Source organism: Notolabrus celidotus, chromosome 15, assembly GCF_009762535.1.
Source record: "Notolabrus celidotus isolate fNotCel1 chromosome 15, fNotCel1.pri, whole genome shotgun sequence".
Taxonomy (NCBI): Eukaryota; Metazoa; Chordata; class Actinopteri; order Labriformes; family Labridae; genus Notolabrus; species Notolabrus celidotus.
In genome coordinates this window covers 22,044,598-22,069,328 of record NC_048286.1, presented here as the reverse complement: position 1 = coordinate 22,069,328, position 24,731 = coordinate 22,044,598, and the positions used below count along the sequence as shown (strand labels likewise).

Genomic DNA, 24,731 nt, shown 5'->3' with positions numbered 1-24,731 from the left:
GTTTGACTCTCCTCCTCTTGTTTGTCATGTTTTCAGGGTTGACTGACAGACTGAATGCCACATTAGGTGTGTAGGACTCAGCACAGAAGTACTTATCTAATGGTGAAACTCTTCTTTTTGTTGCAGCTCTGGTCCTAAATGTTCTGTAGCATGACTCTCCAAAAGTCTTTTTAGGTCGTGACTTTTCCCTGGGGGACGACATTTCATCCAGCCTTGAAACTGGCAGCGCACAGCAGCAGACCTATAAGATCCAGTTTGCAGTATGCACACATTCAGGCTCATTGGCTGCAGGCGCGCTGACACAGTTTCCCTGCTTCACTGCCTCATGCAGCTGTAGCGGCTGTTTGGAGCCTGTAGAGCCAGCAGGTGGTACTCGACTGTCGGGCTGCTGTTGAACACGAGCAGTCAGCTGGCTGAGGAGCACGGATCTCTGACCACGAGGCTAAAACAAAGAGACAAAGCAAGCAAAGAGCGTGTGTTGTTGTTTTTTCTGTCCGGAGATGATGCACACACGCCGGACAGTCACCGAGGTCAGCAGCGCTGCCTCCACCGGGTTGTGACTCTCCTGGCTCCGCAGAAGTGATTGGTGTACTACGGTGGACAAGACAGGACAGGGCAGGACAAGACAGGACAGGGCAGGACAGGACATACCGGACCAGAGTCTCAGCAGGCGGTTTCGGCACCTTGCAGTGAAATCTCCCTCTGGAGACCTTAACAGAAGGAGTACAGCATCTGTAAGCCCAGACTGGAAGACAGAGGAGGAGAGCAACAGCAGCTCCAGCGCGGACTAATAGTTCAAGCAGACACTCGAAGGGTTTCACACCGACATGGGGTAAGTGTGGCTGGGTTTCTACTTCTACATTTTAATCAGACTCAAAACATTAAATCATCAATTAATAGACGATCTGCTTCAACTTCCTCTTCTCTTCTTGTAGAATAGGAGCCCCAGTCATCTTGTAAGATGTTTTCTCATCACAGAGAAAGGTAAGAACATTAATAGTGTTTGTTTCTTTAACATGAAGTTTGATTTCTTGTACTTGTGTGACATCAGTGTGCCATGGAAGCCCATTTTCTTCAGTAGAGAAAAATAGAAGAAACTTCAGCCTTGATTAATAAAAAATAATGCTCATGGCAATACAATTTTATATGATACCGACCCAAAAAATTATACAGATGTTGCTTAAAAGTCAATCCATAATTCCAACCTCTAACTCATGATATTTTTATCAACAATGCTAGTTATTTTTTTTTATTATTGTTTTTCCTTTTACAAGCAAAAATTGGCTTCTGTAGCTACCAACCACTTTAAACCTTAAAGAAAACACCTAGGAAAGTCCATCATGGCTGACACAAAGGTTAATTATTGAGTGTTATTTCTAAGCAGCATATGTAGAGAAACTTTGTGGTTAGTGCTTCACCCTCTGTACTAACACAAGTTCCGCAGGAGCATCTCGGTCTTGATGAATCTGTTAAATTAAGTCGATATTCTTTTGTAATATTTTTCCTGTGTTTGTGGCCCCAGAGCAACAGATTATTTGACCCATAATTCTCAGTAATGCCTCTGCTTGGGTTGCTTTTATTGCAGTTGTGATTAAAAAAGGACCCAGGAGTGGTTGTACAGAGGATCACAGCAGGCAGATGTGTATGGAACTGCTCATTTCTTTTCAATCAATGGCAGAACTTCTTTCTGATTCATCAAAATAAGTGTGCGATGATAACAAAACCCAAATACGTTGTATTTGTACTGCTGTCCTTTTCAGATTGATTGCAGATACTAAGGTTTCCTTGCATTCATTCAGAAATCAGTCTCTCTCTAATGTCAAACATCTGTTACGAGACGATTTAGATTGATCGTCCAGAGGGAGACAGGAGAAACCCAGTGAAGCAGATTGTGGATGCTGTTAGATTGTGGTAGGTCCTGTGAAGCAGATTGTGGATGCTGTTAGATTGTGGTAGGAATTAGTAAGGTCATTCATCCTGAGGTGCAACCAAGACCTCCATTCAATCACCACAAGGCTTCATTATGCTCAAAGTCCCCACATTAAGCCCTGTAGGCCACATCCATCTGCTGTGGATGAAGGTCGAGTGGCTGAACATCCCTCTGAAGAAGGACCAACCACACTTAAACACATACTATTTTACACTACTAGAGTGTCTCAATGACAATTTCCCCAAAATAAAAAAGCCTGAGTGCCATCACACACACACTCACACACAATGGTACTTGTATTTGCATACTTGTGAGGACCCTTTTTTTTTTCTATTTCTCTGCCCCTCAATTTTTCCAAAGTTTTAATCAAACTTGAAACTTAAAATCAAGTTTGAACAAAAAGCAGCCTTTTTAGGTCTGTTAAAAAGCAAGAGTTGGCCAAAATGTCCTAACATTCACTACATGTCTTTACAACAGAGCTTAAAAATCAATAGTTGTCACTTAGATAGCTGTACAGGTAGTCAAACACACACACACACACACACACACACACACACACACACACACGCACACGCACACGCACACGCACACACTCTTGTGGCCATTCCTCCTCTGTTCAAACATGTTCCAATTTGCAGACTATTTCTGTCTTACAAATTACGTACTGTGAATACAGTATGCATATGATTGTGACTTACGTTGTAAAAACATTGCACCCTGACCTTTAATACATACTGCAGTCTGTTGTTTATCTGATTGATGAAGAAAGACATTTTGATTTTGTTTCTGTAATACTGCATTTGACATACATGTACTACACATGTTAAATACTTTTCTGGCAAACTGCATAGCATGGAAGAGGGGCACTATAATGCACTAAAAGTGTCCCGGGTGCAACACTGGACTTTGCCTTTAGGAGATTGCTTATTTTTCCTGGTCAGTGAAGAGTATCTGGTCACGCATTGTAGCTCTGGTGCATCTGATACCATAACAGATGCCAAACCTCAGGCAAGGGCAAAGCTCTTTTGTAAAGGTGTGACTTTAGAGTGTAGCTCTTCTCCACAACCATTTGGTTGAGAGCAAGGACCTATTGTGAATCGCAGTTGTCTTTCTGGAAATGAAATAGTACACTTCATACTCAGATATTAGATTTTTCTGACCTTAAACAAATCAAAAAAGTAAGCAGATCAATTGATAATGCAACAGTTATTGCAGATCATGTTATATCAATAATGAAGGCATTTCAGAATGACCTCTAACAGACCTATACAGAGGTCAAATAATACATGGAGATCAAGCACATTATTTCCTCTATTCCTTTTTTGAATACTTTCTACTTTTATTAGTGACATAAATTATACTTGAATAACGAATCCTCTTCTTCTGGAACAAAGTGACACGTTTTCTTCTGTGACTGTGGAGAGAGCTGTGAGAAAATTACCCTGTTGATGTGGTAAGAGTTTTATTGTTTACTGAGGCTGAAGATAATTTACTGAAGAAATTGCGTCTGTGCGTGGACAGGACTTCAGCTAATGCTGTTGGTTGCAGCCATCATTATTGTCACCCCTTCAACACTAAGAGAAACCAACGATCAAAATTATGAAACAAAGTAGAGCTGTATGTCTATGACTCATCATGGTAGAAGCTTCATTTGGCTGGTTGAAAACAGGTCTAAGAAGTGCAGACCTGATTTCACTCTGTCTACAGCCATATTTCATTGTACGTTAAAATCCTGGTTAGTACTCCCTGGGTGGGGTCGTGGAGTTTGAAGGGATGAGAGGATTAATGTCAAGAAAGATGCTGTTGAACTGTATCGTGAGAATTGCAATACATTCAAGGCTTGGCTCAAAGGAGGGGGGGGGGGGGGGTCTGGATATTTTGAGCTATACAGCTTTAAGATAAGATAAGATAAGATAAGATAAGATAAGATAAGATAAGATGAACTTTATTGCCCCAGGGGGGGAATTTGTCATGGACATAAATGCAGTGCTGCTCACAAACAACACATTCATTCATCATACCAACATACAAAATAGCATGCCCACTATCAAAATGAGAAACCATGTCACTGTGGCATACCAATGACACAACAAATACCAATAATACAATAAACAACAATAAGATACTAATGTGGCAGTAAAAAGCAATATCATATTTAAATTAGATCATTATTGTTTTATTAAGTTTCACTCTAGTCGTAATCTGAGAACTTGACAAATCTGCAACATCATGTTAATTATATATTTTTTTATCCAGGCTTATTTGAGCAGCCAATCACAAACATGTATCTATTATGAAGCTATTGGAGCATATAAATCCAAGATGGCCACCAGTGGTTTGACATGCACTAAATTAGCTCTTGTGTTCATGTGTGGTGATAAAACGGTTTGTGTTGGCCAGTAAATTACGGTATGCCAATCATGTGTCATTGTGTTGAACTAGATAACTTATTAAATGGCTATTAGAACTAGCTAAGTATCCTAGCATCCTACTACTGCATCAAAGGTTTCATTGTTTTGATTGGCTGTAAGAATACGGTAATTTTGGTAGCTCCTGATGATAAAAAAAAATGAAGGTTATTTTGAGTTACTTTTCATGACCTAAAAAGGGAATTATATAGCACCTAGCTATCTTCTATAACAAAAACCTTGAACTGTTGACAGCTCCATAATCAAAACTCTTCATCAGGTCCATCTTATACGAGGTGAATTTATATCATTAGAGAGCCAGCCCACGAATCTCGCTCTCAGCTGAACTCATTCCGGGGTCTTGTCCTCAGAAAGTGTATCAGTGTCTGCAGCAGGAGATCCAATGACAACAGGGAGGATTACTGTGAGATGAGAAGGAGAATTACGGCTCGGGTTATCATCGGACCAGAGCGGGTCAGACGCCCAAATGCCACTGTTCATATCAACATTTTTACAGAGCGTCTGTGAAACCCAGTGTATGTAGGAGTCCATATAATTTTTCTTTATGATGTTGCAAACAGAGAGACCATTACTAGATTTGGGTGCCACTAATGGGGTCAGATATAAATGTACAATGACTGGCCAAAAAAATGCAAATCTATTGGGAACAGCTGCTGCAGTTTACAATTGGGCATAGAAGAAGTGTCCCGGATTTTGTGATTTAAGTATTTAGCTTGGCACCTCTTTTAAACATTGTTCTTATGAGAGGAAAACAAGCAGCTAGAGATATACTGTGATACTTTTCTTTTAATCAAGAGTCCTATCCGTGTTGGTTTTGGGCACTTCTGTTCATAATGTTTCAAAACATTTCATAGTTCACAGTGTTTCATTTCTTGAGCTCTGTGTGCCACGTTTGTGTGATGGGATTAATAGAGAGAAAGTCTTCAGATTTTCTTCCAGCGAGGCAACTCAGCCGTCGATAAACTGACTTCATCTTGAATTTTAATTTTTGACGAGTCATTCCTGCTGTTGGCCAAATTAGCAACTCTGATCCAAACTTGAATACCTTCAAATCTACTGATAAGATGAGATGAACATTCATGTTCCTCAGAGGATGACTTTGATGTGTTTTTCGATTGTTTCCTTTAGCGCAACCTCCCAAAATGATCTGGCTATTATCTGGCTTCTGGTGCAGCTAACAGTCAGTGATAGAGGACTCCTGGTCAATATCTAATTTCGGTGTATTGACTTTGTTTACAATCCATGAGCAACTTGAGCAACAAGACTTGAAATGGCTTTAGGAGACAATTTTGAAAGATAGCTAGCTTACCTTGCATACAGATGTCTGTTTGTTGCTTTTGTCTGGGACCAAATACTAGCTAAACATTCCTATTAGCTTTAGCTGTACTTTGTTTTTTGTGCTTATAAAGTATGCTAATAGGGATGCACCGATCCTACTTTTAAGGTCCCGATATCAATACCTGGGCTTTGGTATCTGCCGATACCGATACTAGCCGATCTGATCCTGGTATTGATTTAACAATCCCTATTCCTAAATGTGAGGATAGAATCATGTTTTGGCAACTTCTGGCTTTTCTGACTTGATGGTGAACTGTACCTGGGTTCCCAGTGCTAAACCAGAGGCTGGAATCCCTTAATTTCAAGGATCTGGAACAATTAAATCCAAAAACCTGTCTGTTTTTTCACACTTTGAATCCATTAATAGAAGGTTTCTTGCTTTTTTACAGTAGGCTTCAGCTGACGTAAACCTCTTCCTTTGGGCTTCCATTATATTTTTTAGCGCGACTGCCATCCGTCGAAACATTACTGCTGCACATGTTGCAAGTTTCCGGCGGAGTTGTTAGCAAAAAGAAGCGTGCAACCAAACTGTGGAGCCTCTGTATTTATCCTCCATCATGCTCCACCGGGCAAAAATACACAGACCGGCCGGCGCTGATGACGTAGGAGACGCACATGGCTGTTGCAAACACAGAAAAGCATAGAACTGAGATGAAAAGATCTGCCACATCTATCGGCCCCTTGTCACCGATATCCGATCTAGCTTTTTGAGTCCGATCTAGTCGATATCCGATACCAGGATTGGATCGGTGCATCACTATATGCTAACTTTACTCTGTTAAATGATAAAGTTGCTTAATATTATATCTGGTAATACCAACATATGACTATTGTAATTGTGAGCAGATTAACTTGCAAATATTAGCATTTAACACATAGCATCACCGTCCTAACCTCCAGCCTCGAGTGTTTGCAAGAATGACTTTACAACTTTTCATTGACATGTCTGCGTTATTTTTTGAGTCTGAACTTGATAGCTAAACTGTATCCTCAGTAACTGACATAAACTTAGTTTTATGCTTAGACATACAATTTCCACATTTATACTTTTTTATGGACTTTATTTTCTATCAAAAAATAGTAATCTACTCACTGGACATCAGCTCAAGAGAAAAAAGGAGAAAAGGAGAAAGTCCTTAAGTAGTCCTGCTATTCATACCACATGACAGTGGCCAAACCAACTCCCAACACTGGTGACTTTGTTGCTTTGATATATTTACCTTGTCTCCAGGAGACAAGTCTGCAAATACTGGCAGGACCTGAGCATTGGGGCGGAGGATGCCCGACGCGGGAAAGGGTTCAGAGAGTTTCTAGTCAACACTGCTTGCCAGCTAAATCACAGCCCTGTATGGCTGCTGACTAAGTAACACAGGGAGAAGTGTGGGAGAAAAGCCAAAGGATGATTCAAACATCTGTTCCTTAGATAGCAGCAAGATATGTGTAAAAGCACCATTCAGAAATTAAAAGTGATCTGCCTCTTTAAGCCAAGAGTTTAAAAACTGTATACGACAGTTAGTTTGAGTAGAGGAAATTTTAAATGTGTTGATGCTCAGACAATGAAGGGAAACACTGACTCCATGCAGAAAGTTCCTTTTATCATCCCTGTGTTTTTTCCTCCAGGGAGCAGCCGATCTTCAGCGCCCGAGCCCATGTTTTCCAGATTGACCCCAGCACCAAGAGGAACTGGATCCCTGCCAGCAAGCATGCTGTCAGCGTGTCCTTCTTCTATGATGCTAACCGCAACGTCTACCGCATCATCAGTGTCGGTGGGACGAAGGTACGGGTGAGGAAAATAGTCATTTTGGTGAAAATTTTGAACACGCCTCAACATCAAAAGATGACGCATTGTTCTCTTTTGTTCTTCTTCATGTATCAAACAAAACCGCAGCAGGAGTCAACATCATAACAACCAGACCGTGTTTCTCTCAGGCTCGTGGATTTAGATTATGAGGAAGAGACCGCATCCATCACTGGGGAGGGGGAGGGGGCTCAGGGTCTACTTGATCTCCTCTTAGCACCTCTGGTCTGACCCACATTTCTGCCTCCCAGAAGGCTGTGCGAGGTGACAGTTGGTCATTCAGCAGCCCGATCCTGCCAAGACCGGCGTCTAGCTCCTGACTAATCTTCACTGCTGCTCTCACAGTCCAACATGTTATGTCAAACATGTCGACGTAAAAACGCAAAACTCAAAGTTCATGTAATCATTTGTTGGATGGTTGAAAAGGTCCAAAAAGCTCCCTGCTAAGCTGCCAGTGCCCCGCAATTCTGGGCTTTAAATCTGTTGCATTATTGTAAAGCCGGAGATGACGTAAAAGCTTTAAAAATAGGTCTGGTCTAATACAGTATTTTTCTCTCAATTGCTCAGGGGGAAAGATGTGGTTTCAGATGAGAGGGAGACACAAACCTTGTGTGTGTGCTTTGTTTTTGTATCTTTGCTGTCTGCTGCCCCATGATGTGGTTTTTGGTCATGTTCAAAACGTAATTTTCAAAAGAATAAAAAGGTCTGGTTAGAAATATCTGATTTCCAGGAACCTTAGTGAATCATAAATGCTTCAGAAATGTCAAAATAAGCACATGTGTCATCAGAAAAGATGCAGAAAGTAAAGTTATCCAAGAGGTAAATAAGGTTTATACAGGTTTTACCAAAAACATCAGAAAATCACTTTAAAGACCTAAAAAATGGAACATAAATATCAATCTGTTTTATATGCTGTTATTGTTGTTGCTCTGTTTATTTGTGTCTATCCATTTCTCTCTTTCTGCATCTTTCTAAGCCGAACACAGTCACAGCAGACTGCTGTTTAACAATGAACCATCCTCTGGTCTTGTGATAAAAAGTGTCCACTTGAGGCTCAAAAAGCCCTGAAGGCCACACAAATCTCTTAAAAAAGCCCATCTTTACAGCAGAATTAAACATGCTCACAATCTGGAACACAAAACTATTTTGATCTGAGTAGCTCCTTTATTTATTCGCACACACTGTACACATCTTTCCAAACTTACATCTCTGTTAAAACGATGCAGACCAGCCTTGAAAGTAGGATAATCCCTTTTATCTCTGCATTAACAGGCGATCATCAACTGCACTGTTACACCCAGCATGACGTTCACCAAGACGTCCCAGAAGTTTGGACAGTGGGCAGACAGCAGAGCAAACACAGTGTACGGTCTCGGTTTTGCTACAGAGCAGCAGCTGCATCAGGTAAGCTAAGTCAACTGAGGTTGTAGCTGATATCTTATCAGAACTTCTCAATCTTTGTCCATCTTTGGATACTTATGAGAACTGCAATATTAATGTTTCATCACCTGAAACACTTTATTGCTTGTCCTCTTTTGAAAAAGTTTGCAGAGAAGTTTAAGGAGGTGAAAGATGCAGCTCGCCTGGCACGAGAAAAGTCACAGGATAAAGAACTGGCAAACACAGCGCTCACCATCGCTGCTCCTCAGGTGAGCTTTGGAGGGAAATGTCAACATGAAAGTGGAGCAAACCTCTGCAGGGAGGGAGTGTAAACACAAAAAAAGCTGTCAGGAACCAGAGAAAATATCCAGTCATACATTTTTGGCATTTTAGGAACAGGGGAAGACAGTGAGCACAGGCCAAGGTTACATGAACACACCTATGAGTCTTTGCAGCTGCTCAGCTATTAGACAGAACCGCTGTGATTAAATCAAAAGAGGGATGGAAGAGAGAACAAGAAAAGCAAAAGAAAGATGAGCTGGGTCACTCGTCTCAGAGGGAAGAGAAGAGAGGAAAAGTAGGACATCGGTAAAATTATCCTGTGGTGCTCAGCAGTGAACCACAGCCGCATTTTCTCCCCCGTCCTGTCAAGATGTATCTGACTTTAACAGTGTAATGATGAAAATGTAGTCAGCTCAGGGCTTTTTTGATCAATAGAGAATAATTACCCATCAGTTACATCTGCTTGGCCATGAGGAACATGCCCATTTCCTTTTTAATTCCACGGTTGAACAGATTCCAAGTGATGTCTCTCACTCCGCGTCTTTATCGATTTAATGAACACATCGGAGGAGCCAAAGCTGCAGAAAATTGCCAACTGCGTCAATTAATCGTACTTTATTCCTGCTAAGTAGTGCTGCGCTGCATAACTGATCACACAGCTAACTGTGCTTGTGATATGTTTATAAAGGTCATTCTGTATTGACATGTTTTTTTGTTTGTTTTGTTCCGCCTGATGAATCTCCTCTATAGTTCTCACAGGTGAGTCCTTTGTTGTTGTGTAACTTCTTATTTCTAAGTTTTTATTTCACAGCACAAAACGTAAACAATCCCAGAGAGCAATTTGTGTGCAAATACACTCTGGAAATCTTTAATTTCCTTCCAGCCTGGTCTTTAAATTTTGATTTATACCTGCTGTGATGGGCTGATAGCTCTTAATTTACCAACAAAACAGACACCTTGACTGTGTGAAAATGCAGCTGTTGAGTCTGTTAATTGGAGACACAGAATAGAAAGCAATGATCGTGATTTCTCTGCTACAATTCTTGATTTGTGTGTTTTCAGATGTATAATATAGCAGCCTTGAACTATAAGGAAATTAGGATCTACTTCTCCTTACTCTTTTGTTGAGATGCTGTGTGTGTTATCAGGAGAGTCCATTTACTGATGTGTTCCTCAGGACCTCTCGGATGAACTCCAGTCTCCTCCTGTGATGTGTGTGAACGGACCAGAAGATAAGCTTTTCCGCAGCCAGAGCGCAGACATCACACTGTCATCTGAGAAGGAGCGCATTAAAAAGATGCTCTCTGAAGGGTAACAGAGTTACACACACACACACACACGCACACACGCACACACGCACACACGCACACACGCACACACACACACACACACACACACACACACACACACACACACACACACACGCAAGCACACACACACACATTAACACAAAGAAAACTGAAGAGACGATGAACAATCTCCTCTTTCAGTGTGAGTTCAATCTCAACTTGTGTTCAGACAAACACTGTGATAAGACTCCCTTTGTGAAAAGTGTGTTCTGTCTATCAGTTTATGTTTGCATATCTATTTTCTCTTTAAAATTCTTACTTTGTACACTCCAAGTTTCTCTTTTTCTGCCCTGCTGCACAAAAAGTTCAGACTGGATGACTCATTTACAACGAAATGAAAAGTATCAAAGTTCATATAATCCAGTGCTCACAAACATGTATTGATCTGAGCATAAATGCTATTTTTTTTCCTTTCACCATAGAAGGTTATGTCCTTTCAAAACTCTGCAGTAATTATATGAAAAAATGTACAGTGGGTACGGAAAGTATTCAGACCCCTTCACTTTTTCTACATTTTGTTACAGCCGTATTCCAAAATGGATCAAATTCATTTCTCCCTCAACATTCTACACACAATACTCCATAATGACACAATGAAACATGTTTTGTAGAAATTTCTGCAAATTAATTAAAATTAAAAAACTCTCAAATGTTGCATATGGATAAGTTTTCAGACCTTTTGCTTTGAAACTCAAAATTGAGCTCAGTTGCATTTACAGTTTTTAAGTGTTATACGATTAGCCTTAGTGAAAATCTGCATCTCTGTTGTATTTCTAGATGACTATTCAAATAGTGACCTGACTAAAAAATCCTAGCTTCTTCAGATCTTCATCACAAAGAAGTTATTAGTTTAGCATCAGAAAGGGCTAGTATGCAATTTTTGGGAACATTTGTGAAAAGAGCCAATTGTGAAGAACGAAGCCACTTATGTGTAATCTGGAAAATCTGCCTTTGGCTTCTTTGCACCATCTGCATGGAACTCCCTTCAAAGCACTTTAAAAATGAATGCATTTGTTACTTTTAGTCATTTTAAATCATTAGTTTTAAACTTTTAAACCTCTGATTGCACCGTTTTCAACTGACTTTGTGTTAACATTAATTTTCAGTGGTTTTAACAGTACTCTTTAATTGTTGTCTGTTTTTAATTGGTCATCATTATTTTACAGTGTTATCTTTTATTTGCTTGTCATGCATTTTAATGCTTCTTTTATATGCTCGATGTCATTGTAAATGAGGGCTTCGCTCTCAATTATTTTCGAGTTTAAAAAAAGATAATTATGTCTGTGCTACAAAATTTAAAACTATAGTAAGCGTCTGGCTAGCTAAGCTTAGCAGAAAGACTAAAATAAAAGTGAAAACTGCTTTTAATCCAACTATCAACAGCTCAGCTATTAGGAGAAGCCTTTGAAGAGACTAGGCTGTGTATCGTCTCAGACAATCATGAAAAAAATACTGTAGCGACTAAAAACATTCCTCAGTATAGAACAACCTCTCAGTTAACTCATTATTTTTGAATATTTTCAAAACTTCAACTTGACGTCATCAAGCTGTTTCCTTTGGCACTTGGTTTCAACATGTGTACAAAGACCTGGAATTCCTGTGAAGTGCACTACTATTATACTGTATGTGTTAAAGCCAGAGAGTGTCGTGGCCAGAGTGGGCTGACATCAAACCAAGCGGCAACCTCTGCATTTCATCGAGGATCCGCTTGAGGCTGGCTCCGGAAGTACCAGAAACCACATACACACCAATTCAAAAAAGCTGATCTTTACAGCAGAAATAAACATGTTTACAGCCTGGTACTAAAGACGAGGGTAGGCTGGATAGCTAATTTCTCTATCAGCACACACTGTAGGGGAGGTGAAATTTTTTTTAACGTGAAGAAATTGAGATTACAAGTCTTCCAATGAGAGGCACATCTGACTTGACTGACAGGCGGGAACACTGTAGCTGTTGGCTAGAAGTCTCAAAGCCCGCCTCTTTACGTCACAATCACTCCACAGCAGCAATATGGCTGCTTACAACAAGTGGCCTCAAAACAGCGCTTCAGAAACAGATGGATGACGTCACGGATACTACTACCATATTTTATACAGTCTATACATCAAACTAGCTTTTCTAAAGATATCAAATCTAGTACTTCCTTGTTTATTTGTTGTTGTTTTTTTCAAACAGAGTGCCCTGCTTACCCCCCTCAACAATGTAAAGACATTACATCTGCCCTGATTCTTTTTCTGAAGGCTATTATGAAAAACAAAAAAGCCAAGTAATCCAGCTAATTCTCCAAGTCCTTTTGTTCCAAAAAGCTCTCTCTTGTCTCAACCATTACCAGCATTTCATGGATTACATGATCTGATATTTAATGTGTTGTTACTTCTAATAACCATTGACCTGAACCACTAATCTGACCCCGTGTGCTGCATGTGTAAGAGTACAGGTTTGAAAAACATCTGGAAGGAAAAGGCCGTTCAGGTCAAGGTGAGAAATATTTAAAATGAAGCCAACACTTCAAACGGATATCTTTTATATCTTTACATACAGGACTTTTTAAAGTTTCTCCTGACCCTGTCTGCAGTGACAAGACTAAGCTTGTGTATCAGAGCTCCGGCTGGCTTCTCCTAACTGTACTGTACATAGAACGCTTACTTTCCATAAGTATTCAGCTCAAACAACCCCACTGTAAAAAACTCAAACTGTACTTTTATGTTAAATCAATTCTGATTTCAATCAGGACATCATTGCAATTGCACATCATCATGAAAGACGTTTGTACCAAACGCTTGTTTTACTAACACATAAATCATCTATGTGATGGTGCTGATGTATTGATTGCCCACACAATAAATCTAAAACTAGCTGAGCTTCATGACATTGTTACAGGTTTCATTTAATCCAGACTATCGATTGCCCTGGAGCAGGTAATCCATCAACTTTAACAGGGTTCACTGAGTATTAACACGGCTTTCATTTGTGGAGTTAATTACAGTTTGACGTCATCCCATGTGTTCAGCTCTCCAGAAAATGAAGAGGTCATTGATGAGGTGTTGACTCGAAAAATAGCATCAAAGAAGGCTTGTAAACATGTCCTGGTTCAGTCCTCTGAGCCACCCACGATGCCTTTATATCTTACAGTCCCATTATTATGAGAGAAAGCTGCTGCTGAATGGTTGCCATGGTAAACTGTTGCCATGGGACAACCTCAAGCTATCTGGATGTAAAGAGACAAAATGAAGACGACGAGATAGGGAGAGAATCGGATTTATCTTTGGAGTGAATTATCACAAAACAGACTGAAATAGATGATATTTAATGATTCCTTTTAATCATTTTTAGAATCCAGCTGGGTACAGGTTCACTCTAAGCCTGGGTTACTCATGAAATTAAAAAGGGTATGGTCCAAATAGCTATAAAGTAAATGGAGAACCAAGGTTTAGCTTAAAGCTGCTGTTGTTAGGAATGGTGTCAAAAACTGCTCATCTTTTCTGCTGGGTTTGGAGAAAAGGTCATAATGTCCATCGGTACTCATCTGCAAGTGGAGTAATTTGAGATTATGGCGAAATCTCTGTGTTTTCCAATGCCTTTGTATCAAGCAATGTTATTATTCCCCTCATTCCCGTTATCACAGACCAATCAGAGCTGATCTGTCCTGATTGGTCGAGTGGCAGCCTCACTAAGTCGCCCTGATTGGCTGGGGAACCACTACTTCCTCATAGAACGCACACAACCATATACATATAAAGAGTAGACTCCGCATCGACCGCTACTGCCTATTGGGGCTGACAAGCCATGGGGCCGCCATCTTGGTCTGGTCACCCACTCCACTCAGTGTAATCTGTTTGGCAGGCGCAATTAAGTGTCAGCGCATTTAATCAATCATAACTCGCTGAATACTAAACTGATTTCATGCAGGGTTTTTTTTCTGCAAACGTCATACATGTAGGTATGATACAGGACACATGGTTCGATGTATTTTAATATTCATGGAGGGCTTACCAGTAATAGAATATTCTGATATGTGATATATGTGATGTATGATAGGTATTTTCCCGCACAGTGCTCAGGCATCTTGAAGTCTCTGCTGCTTCAGTTTACGTTTACAGGTAGGATCATGGGTGGGATGACCGGACCAAGATGGCGGCCGTATTTCTTGTGCCCCAGCAGCCAATGCGGCGTCTACTCTTTATATGTCTATGTGCACAACAATCTTTTGTGGGCAGGGTTATGACAGCTAAGAGGGGAGGGGTAGCATTGACATTCAAAATCTCTCTCAGAACTGATGTTTATGTCACGACAACCGACAGCAGCTTTAAGGCCATGCAGAGATGAATTTCATGTAAGGTAGTATTATTTATATATATACTTTATTTCAGACTCAAAGCTCCATATCATCATAAAAAGGAATAAAAACTAGAAATAAATAACAGATACAATACAGGGTCAGCAATACCTACAGTTTACATGTTCATCATGATTAAAACATAAAAATAAAAAATTTCCAGTGTTTCCATAAACAGGAAAAATACCTTGTGTCACTTAACGTGGGCTGAGTGAGTTCCCTTAAAATGTCATTATCTGAATCAGCGAGGGGACATGTACATTTATTCATAACATTTTTCATTTACTATGTGCATTTTATAAAATGCTTCCAGAGTTACTCGTTTAATTGTCTTGATTCATCACCATCTCCACCGTCTTCTTCATTGTTCTCTTGTGTTTCATTATGTAGTGAAATGGGATCATCCAAATGAGCAGGGACATGTTAACAGTTTGGCCTCTCGACATTTTGTGTATCTTAGCTTTGTTATAAACCTGTGACATGACCTTCAGTAGGTGTGGTGCAGCAGGCCTTGGTTCAGCCTTCGCAGTCTCAGCTTCTCGCTGACTGTGTTCCCCAGGCCATGAGTGTTTCATCATCTTTTAGGCCACAGTAAGAGGTAGTTGATATTGAGAGTTATCCTGCTTTAGTATTCAGTTAAAATGTACCTCATGTTGCTTTGTTTAATGAAGGAAGATTAACTCAGATGAGTCCTTCATTTAAAACACAAGGCAGTGAAAAGGAACTGTATAATACTGATGTCAAAATGAAGGAGGTGTCTGTCTGAATTGAAGACTGCATATGCCGGTTTTACCTGTAATAATTTAGGAGTTTAAGACTCAGTCAAATTAATTCCATGTAGTGTTCGGCTGAACACGTGGTCACGTGGTCAAAAGCTGTGGAGTTTTATTTTCTCACAAATAATCAGCATGCCATTCTTCGCTTTTCTCTCTCTGACTGTGAAGACATAAAAATGTATTTCTTTATCTTGAACAAAACCTCCCCTTGAAGGGCCAGGTGTTAGCTGTCCTGGAGTCTTCTTCTACATCAGATCATCTCCATTGCTCAATTTAAATCTGTGTACTACCATAAGGTTTCTAAAATGTATCACATCATAGGTATCACCCCTATATTACCCAATTTCATGGAGTTGTTATTAAATGCATATTAGTAAGTGTCCTTAGTTCACACAGTTGTGGTTTGTGTCTTTCAGGTCTATTTGTGAGATGAACCTGGAGGCTGAGCTCTTCACTCTCCAGGACAGTAACTCCAAACTGGTGGCAGCGTTGCATGAAGCTAATGCTAACGTGGAGCAGTGGAAAAAACAGCTGGCAGCGTATCAGGAAGAGACAGAGAGACTCAGAGACCAGGTGAGACTCTGCTGTGTTCAAATACAATGAATCGTATTTTGCCACTTAGCAAATTAGCTGTACTTAAAAAAAAAAACATGTTTTCTTTTATCTAGAGTCTGTTTTTTAGAAAACAGATGCTTAACAGCAGCTTTTTCTTAGTTGCTTATTTTTTGTAATGCCTTAATAATACATACAACAGTAGATACAGTAGGATACTGGGAAAAGACATTGGAGAATGTCATGCCAGGAAGGGCCTCAGGTTGAGATCAAACCTGGGATGCCTGCTTCCCTGACTATAGCCTCTGTACATCGTGCACGCAACTTAACCACCAAGCCAAACCAGTGTCTCTGGGTAATTCCATTTCAGATTGTAATTGTTCATATTTAACATTGCATGAGTGACTAAGCATTTGAATTGTGTAATTAAAAGTACTTTTGTTTTCCCAAATTCATAATTTTTGATCAGTTAGAACTGATATATATTTGGGGGTGTAAATGTACTGTGAAGTCTGTGTTGCCATCAAGTCTGTTTCAGCTTTGTTCTATTGTTGATCTGTTCAGTAGCAATATAGTTTTTATGATTATGGCATAACACATCCCTTTATAGGCTCTGACATATTTACCCAAACCCTAGATAATCTCACCTCATGACTGAACCTTGCTAATTCCAACCCAGGAAACAAGTACCAGCCAATCAGAGGCAGAGAAGGACATAATATTCAATATACCATTGTAGGCTTCATAATTGTAACAGGAATTAGCGGGAAAGGGGGATGAACAGTTGACGGATAGTTGATGGATGGATGGATTAGCTGTTGCATGGCATGTTTAGAGAGGAAGTCAACCTCTAAGGTATATATTTATGTTATTGAATCGTCTTTATGGCGTTGGTAATACCAGATGTGAGTTTTAAATCAGATGAGACAGCACAGGTCAAAGTCATTCATGCCCCACTGAGTCAAACACTCACAAGAAGTTCCCTAATTTGCTCTTGCCACGTTCTGTTTGTTTGTTAGTTTGTTTGTTTCCTGTAGGGCAGAGGCTGATGATTAAGGTCACACCTAATTGTCAATTCTCGAACTGTCAAGCTCTGACAAACAAAATGTTCTTAAGAGTTGGTTAAGGTGACTGAATTCTGTCACTCAGACTATCTGCTTTCAGTAAGGGCTTTATTCTGCTGATGATCAAGCTAGTTTTGAAGGGAGGAGGATCTTGACATTTTTCTTTGAAATTCTGATAGGTTCATTGTTTTCAGATGGTTCAGTTCCTTTCAGTTTTAGATAACTTGTTCAGAAAGAAACAAAATAAATGGCCAAAAAGAAAATATCAGGACAATAACTTCTGACTTATTTACCTTCAAGTCTTAAAGGTGTTTTCTGATGGTTGCACTGGTCCCCTGTAGGAGGGGGGAGTAGAGCTGCTGAGCATTGGAGGGTTTTATATTTGAATTACCTCTCCATGTTCCAGTGGATGCAGATGCCTCTGGTCCTCAGCCTATGTCGTCACTCATCAATAAGAAGCCTTTGCTGATGGCTGATTCCTCTGGGAGCTACCTCGCCTCTGGCTGACAATTACAAACCTCTCTGATTCTACGCTTTAATACCTTGATCCCTTTCCATTATAGCCCTGCCTTACAGTATCGATCACTACTTTGTAATTCTCAACCAATCGCTTGGTATTTAGAAGCACTTTTCAACGTTTGGTCCACATCAAAAAATATAATCGTACTAGTCTCTGTTTCCTCTGGACTGAGTGTGTACCCTCTATGTGAGGGAGGGGACCAGGTGGTTGAAAATGGTTCACGTCTCTCGGGTGGAGTGAGAGGGAGAGGGGTTTGTAGGACAGCTATATCCTACTTTCAATGCCCCAGTTAGGAAGAAATGAAAAATCACCAGAGGGAGCTGGCATCCACAAGTTTCTCTTTTTTTTTCTCCCTCTGCTTCTTCTTTCTACCGCTCCTCCAAGCCTCAACCATACAAGGTTTAAAATAATCCAGCCTGTCACCACCTGACCCGAGGGCATTTTTTAAGGTGTCCTTCTGGTTTTGTCTGATTCAAGATGACGATGAGCATTTTAGTCCTATTTACAGTGGTCAACTGGCAATTACATTTCAGCTTGTTCATCTTATAGAACATAATGCTAAGAGCACATTTTTGTAAATTAAGTTACAATTATGGTCCTTAGTGTTGATAACAGACACACAACATTTTTATCAAATATACCGTAGGTCAGGGGTTCCCAAACTTTTCAGCCCGCGACCCCCAAAATATAGGTACCAAAGACTCCCGACCCCCCTTGAAGTGATTCAATGTTGTTTCACTTCATTTAGCTGGTCTGCAGAAAATGAAGCCCCCACATGCACACCTGGCTGTATTTCCTGTGGTGCTGTGAAGTAACTTGCTACTACTGATGCTTCTATTAATTCATTGTTAACTTCCCCTAACCATAGGAGTCATCAGGCAACAAAGAAAGACAGAAAACTAATTTAACATTTTAAACTTTGCAAGATTTTATTTAGTTCCTGCGACACTTTACAAATGTTTGTACCCCGTGTTCGGACAGAGTTCGGTAAGAGAGCGTTCAGTTTTGCTGCTCCTACTGCTTGGAACACGCTCCAGAAGGATTTGAATTTGTCAGATATTGTCTCACTTGACGCCTTTCCATCTTAAATGAAAGACAGACCCCAGAACACTGCCTGTGTTTTTAAATGCTGTTTTTGTGATCACAAATTGCACTTTATTTGCAAATAAGTTGCACTTTCAAATTATTGATTGTTTCTATATTCTGTCTGTATATATGTTCCATGCTGTTGAGTTGTGCTATTTATTTTGATGTGTGCTGCTGACCTCTTGGCCAGGTTGCCCTTGTAAATGAGTTCTTGGCCTCAGTGGGTCTCATCTGGTTAAATAAAGGTTAAATAAAAATAAATAAAAAATTTGAAATGTAACAATTTTTGTCACTATTTTTTAGAATAATGGGTAAAATAGGCAACTTTAGATCATTCAAAAAAGAAAAATAATTCTTCTTGTGCCCCTAAATTAGTGTCTCGCAACCCCCCAGGGGGTCCCAACCCACACTTTGGGAACCACTGCCGTAGATGACAACTTAGAAACTACCACAAAGCTTTACATGAGCAGCAGACACAATAAATATAAACATCAGACTCATTTTAAAAAAAGACAAATTTATAAATTGATTCCCAATAAATTTATTTAGTACAAAGTCTTTTAAAAAAACACCGGAGTCACAAAATATATACAACTTAAAATAATTTGTTCAAATATGTTTTTGTTTTAAGGATCATTTTCTGTTCAGTGCTGTTGCAGTATATTTTTATTGTTTACAAATTCTGGAAACACAAAAAGTCATTACAGACATTATGTTATTGTTTATTTGGTGAGCCAACCTGAGAGACTTAGTAACTACAATGGAACAACCACTCCACTGTCAAGGTTATCTGTGTCTAAGGGTGATTTCATTCTGTGTGTTATAAGGTGGCAGAATTAGAGACTCATGGAGGCCATGGCCCCAGTGACCTGCTGAAGGATGAGCTGACACAATCTCTGGAGGAGCTGGAGTCCCTGCTGAAGGCCAAAGATGAGGTTGGTACTTGTTGTTCCAGTGTTTTATGAGTGGGAGTCAGAGGTGGGAAGCCGCATCATGTCATGATGAATGTTTGGACTACTCGAACTTAAGTGAAAAATTCATCTTATTTTAGGAAATTCACATTTTGCAAAGCAAGAAAGCAGATTACCACGAGCTGGAACATGATCGAGATGAGGCCATTCGCAGATTACGGGTAGGAGGTTTTTTTTACATGGGAAAGTATAAGAACTATACGATCAATAGTGGCCGCATTTGTGTTTTAAATGTACCCTTTTTTTCTCTTCTTCACTGCAGGAGATGGAGATGCGTAATTCAGAGTTGGAGCGTCGCATCCAAAACTCAGAGCAGAACCTGAATAACACTTTGGAGGACCGGGATCGCATGGACTCTGAAATCCAGAGGGCCATTGAAATTCTGGACATCAAGATCTTTGACCTCAATGATCTCCGCCAGAGCCTGGTCAAACTCATCGACAAATAAGAAAAATGGGGGACACTTAACCCAAGAGAGCGAGAGACATACGGATGACAGGGTTTGTTTTGTTCAAGGTGGAGAAAATAAAATCAAGATGGAGCTGGTCCCTGTCCTCTACAAGCACAAGAGCCACCTCTGCAGGCTGCAGGAAGGTTTCTCCACGCTGTGCTGTAACTCAACAACATACTATAGGTGTTGGCCTATGCAGAGCAGCATACACATGCTTGTCCAGTCTAATGTAATGCTTCATGATGCTTTAAAGGGTAACGTTCAATGCAATAAACCAACTTTTAAGGTAAGTGCTTCACAGTGATAGTAATATTGGTGCTTGTAGTATTTCATAGATATAACTTTTGTACATGAGGATGCAGTGTCAATATTAATGATAAGAGGCCTTGTTTATTTTTTCAACTAACAGCCAAACATCTTTACAACAAGTCCACGCAGGAAGGAAAAGTGACAAAGTGTTCTGAAGAAAACAAATGCAATTGCAGAAAACTAAATGACTTAGAGATCTGCCAACTTAAAAGGCTGCGTAACTTAAATGATATCAAACTGTTCATGTTGTGGTAAGGCATGTACGCATGAGATCTGAATATTGAAGCTTCAGACCAAATGTTTTTGCTTTTGTGAACAGAGTCTTTAAGGTCTACATCACATCTTCATTTAGACTGGTAAGAAACCTTTAAATCTAAGGCAAGTAACACTAACCTGTATACACATTTTATTAGATGAGCTAGGTGAAGTAATTGCAGTTAGGATGAATAAGTATTTCGGACAACAGTTAAATAAGTTAAGTAAAAACTCATCACTAAGTGTTGCATATAAATCTAACTCGGGTTTGGATTGAGCATCATCCCTTAAGAAAACCACTGACTTAGTGAACTTATGATAGACTCAATAATATCACACATTTCTGCCTTCTGTTATTTCTCAACACGTTACCTTTTTAGCTGTGGACATTATGCCAAACGCCTTCACGGTCTTTCACCACACTGACTGTATTATTTAACCGAGTGTTTGATGCTACATTTGTCTTATTTTTCAAGCCTTACTGTTTCATTTTGAAGGTTGTTGTTGTTGTTGACAGTCATGACCGCTCTGTCTCAACTTTTGAGCTTTCGTCATGTCAGTTTGGAAATAAAAGTAAATGCAGTCACTCGTGGTGATGTATTTTGTTCTGATGTTTTTCAGTGTTTGTCATGTAGCCTTCAAGTAAATGATATGTGTTGAAAAAAGTTTGTTAGGATCTGTTTTAAGGAAACTGTATGTCTCATACCTCAGCTTGTGCAACCAAAATAACAAAGTCAATACTTCACTTTACTTACAAAGTCAAAGTGTTCTTTACAGTCAAAAACTGCACTATGCACCAGACATACAGAGGATTTGATATTATGTTTATCTCAGACCCTAGCAACGACAACAACAGATAAACATAGAAAAGCTAGAAAAAGATGAGCTCAAATTAAAAAGAGTAAGCTAATAGAAATTCTAAAATACAGTTTGAAACAGTGCAAAAACTTTGCTATAGTGCAATTTAAAATCAAAGTGAGTGTGTGCATTTCAGTCCTGAGCATGACAGACCTCAGCATTGATTTGGGGGGGGGGGGGGGTCAGTGACAGGGTTAAGTCTGTGAAGGGGCACTATGGGAAGAGGAGGCAAAACAGGGAGAGAGTTCAGCATCCTGACTGCCTGGTGGATAAAACTGTCCCTCGGTCTGCTGGTTCTGGCCCGGAGACTGCGAGCTAGCTGTGACCTCTTAGAGTGGTGTAGAATGACGATAAAAACATTGAAGCCCATACATTCATGACAACACATTTGACAACACATTACTGACATCGCTTTGGCCAGGTTGTACACAGAAGTTGTACACAACCCTATCGTTTACACGTCATGCCTCACAAAGTCGTAACGTAATGCAAAATTGCATTCTGGGACACCAATGTTACTCTGTTGTCGGGTTCAATTTAAAAGTATAAAGACAGAGTGATGCCAGAGCTTTGTTACAGTATTGCAGCAGAATCTTAATGTCAAATTGGCTGATGACTAAACCACTCATCTCACAGTTTACACACAGCTTTGCACTGATTCCTCTCCTTGCTGTTGTACTTTTGTTCCAGCTGTCTCTTAAAGGGTTAAATGATGCCCCTCTCAGGCTCAGGAAAAGCTGGTCCTTGGACTCTGAGGAAAGACAAAACAAACCAGTTTTCTGCTGAACTATACCTCTCGACATTTTGGTATTAGTTATGGTTCTGCACTGTGGGGAGTTTTAACCTACTGTTGCGGGTGTCAAAGGTCAGAGGTCAGACAGGGTAGATCCTCCAGCTGCTTTCCAGCAAAGATGGTGCTGATCAGAAGGTGATAGCTCACCTCAAGGTTTACATCTCAATATTTAAGAGGATGTTCTTTTATATAGGGACATTCAAGAGTTTATGAAAACTGAAGATATCAACAGAACCTTAGTTTGTGCAGAAATACACTTTATAATCTCTAACAAAAGAAACACTCATTTGATATAAAAAAGAATACAAAAATAAACTGGGATTTTTCTTCCAAAAAAAGACACTTAGTGAAAGATTTTCCTACAAAGAAAAATATGGGACATAGTTTTAGGAGACAAAAAACTTGAAATGTTTCGGTCAAACTGATAATAATTATACTAATTATAAAAAACATGGAAGTCCCTCTCAAAGGAAATTAATCGAAACTTCTGATGACTCCTCCAAATTGATAATCTAATACCCTATTTTTATAACTTCATACTCCCAAGACTTAAAACAGTTGGCAGTGAACATGAGACCACATGTTCACACTAGGTCAAGCTAAAATATTGACTCTGTAGACAATTTGAACAAAAATGATAGGAGAAAAAAAAATGGAAATAAGCTCTAAAATCATGTCATTCACTAGTAGAAGAAAAAGAAGGACTAGATGAGTGTGATGGAATTTAGCATCAAACTGGACACTGGACACAGAAGACTCAGGAGACTCTGATGGCTTACGTTGAAATAGTTTATCTAGAACTTGATCAAGGAGAAAAAAACACAACAGACACAGGCCGGAGAGTGCAGTGCAATGCCAAGTCAGTTCTGACAGACAAATGCCCAGGCATGGCATTTATCCCCAAAGACGACAAAGTTAGATAACCATATTTGGACAATAGTAACACAGCAAGTGGAAAGAAGACCTGTGCTCTGGTTTTGGAGACAGTAAGTCGGTCACAACACACAGATAAAGACAGGAGCAGGGGGAGAGACCTTGATTACTACACTGACACTATCTCGCCTGTCACAGATGACATAGGAATAAAGTTACTCTGCACTTGACACTTAGACTGAAATAATACAATAGATAAACATTCTTACATTAATATATCTAAGACTATGAAAATTCCACGACAATGAGCAGACTTTGTTGTTTTGCTCTGAATACTCATGACTGTAAGAAAAAGCGGACGAAAGACCGGTCGCGTGCACGTCGCGGGGACGCGCACCACTCACTGTATTCGGTTTACAGCGAGGTACAGTTAAAAACCGACATAACTCTCTTTGTGAGGATTGATCAGCCATCAGTAATGATTCATCATCTGTAATATACAGTACATTATACAGTTAATTTAGGCTTCTTGACAGTGTTTCACTGACTCAGTACAGAGAGCGTTTTTCTAAATGTTTAAGTGAAGAGTGTATTGACTTTTCATTAAAGGGCCCGGTAAAAACAAATGTGCCGCTTTATTATGGTATATATTTATGCACTGACAAAATTGGCTTAAGTAAAAATAAATAAAAAATTAAAAATGTATCGTCCCTGGGTGGGCTCGAACCACCAACCTTTCGGTTAACAGCCGAACGCGCTATCCGATTGCGCCACAGAGACGACTGAGCATTACAGAGAGCAATGAAACATTTTGATTGACAGTTACAGTATTGTGAAACCTCTCTTTGATTGTTTGGCACGAACGCCCCCTTGTGGCAACTGCGACACACGCAGCGTTAACGTGTAATGGCCTTTTTGAACCAATAGGAGGCGCATTTATTTCAAAGTTTATCATATAAAACGTCAAGGGATAAAAGTTAACTAAACAATGCAATGTAGTGTAACTACAAGGGAAATATGGATGGATGGTGATAGCGTCTAACATGTCATGTTTAAGCTACCACAGATGATGTGCTGTAATGGGCCAACACGTTGCGTACTTACAGCTGCTGTTGGTAGGAACTGTGTCAAAAACGTGTTTTTTTCTGCTGGGTTTGGAGAAAAGGTCATAATGCCCATCGGTACTCATCGGTAAGTGGAGTAATTGGAGATTATGGTGAAATCTCTGTGTTTTTCAATGCCTTTGCATCCAGAAGTGTTATTATTCCCCTCGTTCCTGTTATGACGGACCAATCATAGCTAATCTCCAACCCTCTGTCCTGATTGGTTAAGGGGTGGCACCTACTACGTCCTCCGATTGGTTGTGAGTCCGGCACTATCA

The 24,731-nt window shown here is 39.9% G+C and overlaps 1 protein-coding gene and 1 non-coding gene across 10 annotated transcripts; one reads left to right on the top strand and one right to left on the bottom strand.

Annotated features, from left to right (window-relative positions):
• The first annotated feature begins 100 nt into the window (after positions 1–100).
• LOC117826655 (homer protein homolog 3-like) lies at positions 101–21,412 on the top strand. Of its 9 annotated transcripts, XR_004634077.1 has the most exons (12): positions 102–832; positions 936–984; positions 7,318–7,480; positions 8,768–8,899; positions 9,040–9,144; positions 9,908–9,916; positions 10,335–10,468; positions 16,035–16,191; positions 19,668–19,775; positions 19,892–19,972; positions 20,074–20,548; positions 20,672–21,412. XR_004634077.1 is itself a non-coding variant. In XM_034702899.1 (11 exons), exons 2-11 carry the CDS (start codon positions 962–964, stop codon positions 20,257–20,259), a joined length of 1,098 nt encoding a protein of 365 aa, XP_034558790.1. In that variant the 5' UTR covers positions 101–832; positions 941–961; the 3' UTR covers positions 20,260–21,412. The 9 variants fall into 9 exon arrangements, 8 of the variants coding, with proteins under 8 accessions (XP_034558790.1, XP_034558794.1, XP_034558796.1 ...); XM_034702899.1 differs by having other exon boundaries at positions 101–832; positions 941–984; positions 20,074–21,412; XM_034702903.1 differs by having other exon boundaries at positions 101–832; positions 10,356–10,468; positions 20,074–21,412.
• A 2,644-nt stretch (positions 21,413–24,056) lies between these two features.
• trnan-guu lies at positions 24,057–24,130 on the bottom strand. The gene has a single exon. It is a non-coding gene; the product is annotated as a tRNA-Asn (tRNA).
• Positions 24,131–24,731: the final 601 nt, after the last annotated feature.

Excerpts from the sequence above, each read along its gene's own strand:
- LOC117826655 (XM_034702899.1), top strand. The coding sequence starts at position 962 with ATGTTTTCTCATCACAGAGAAAG. Across the intron at positions 985-7,317 it reads TTTTCTCATCACAGAGAAAG|GGAGCAGCCGATCTTCAGCG; the intron begins GTAAGAACATTA and ends TTTTTCCTCCAG. Across the intron at positions 19,973-20,073 it reads AGGCCATTCGCAGATTACGG|GAGATGGAGATGCGTAATTC; the intron begins GTAGGAGGTTTT and ends TCTTCACTGCAG.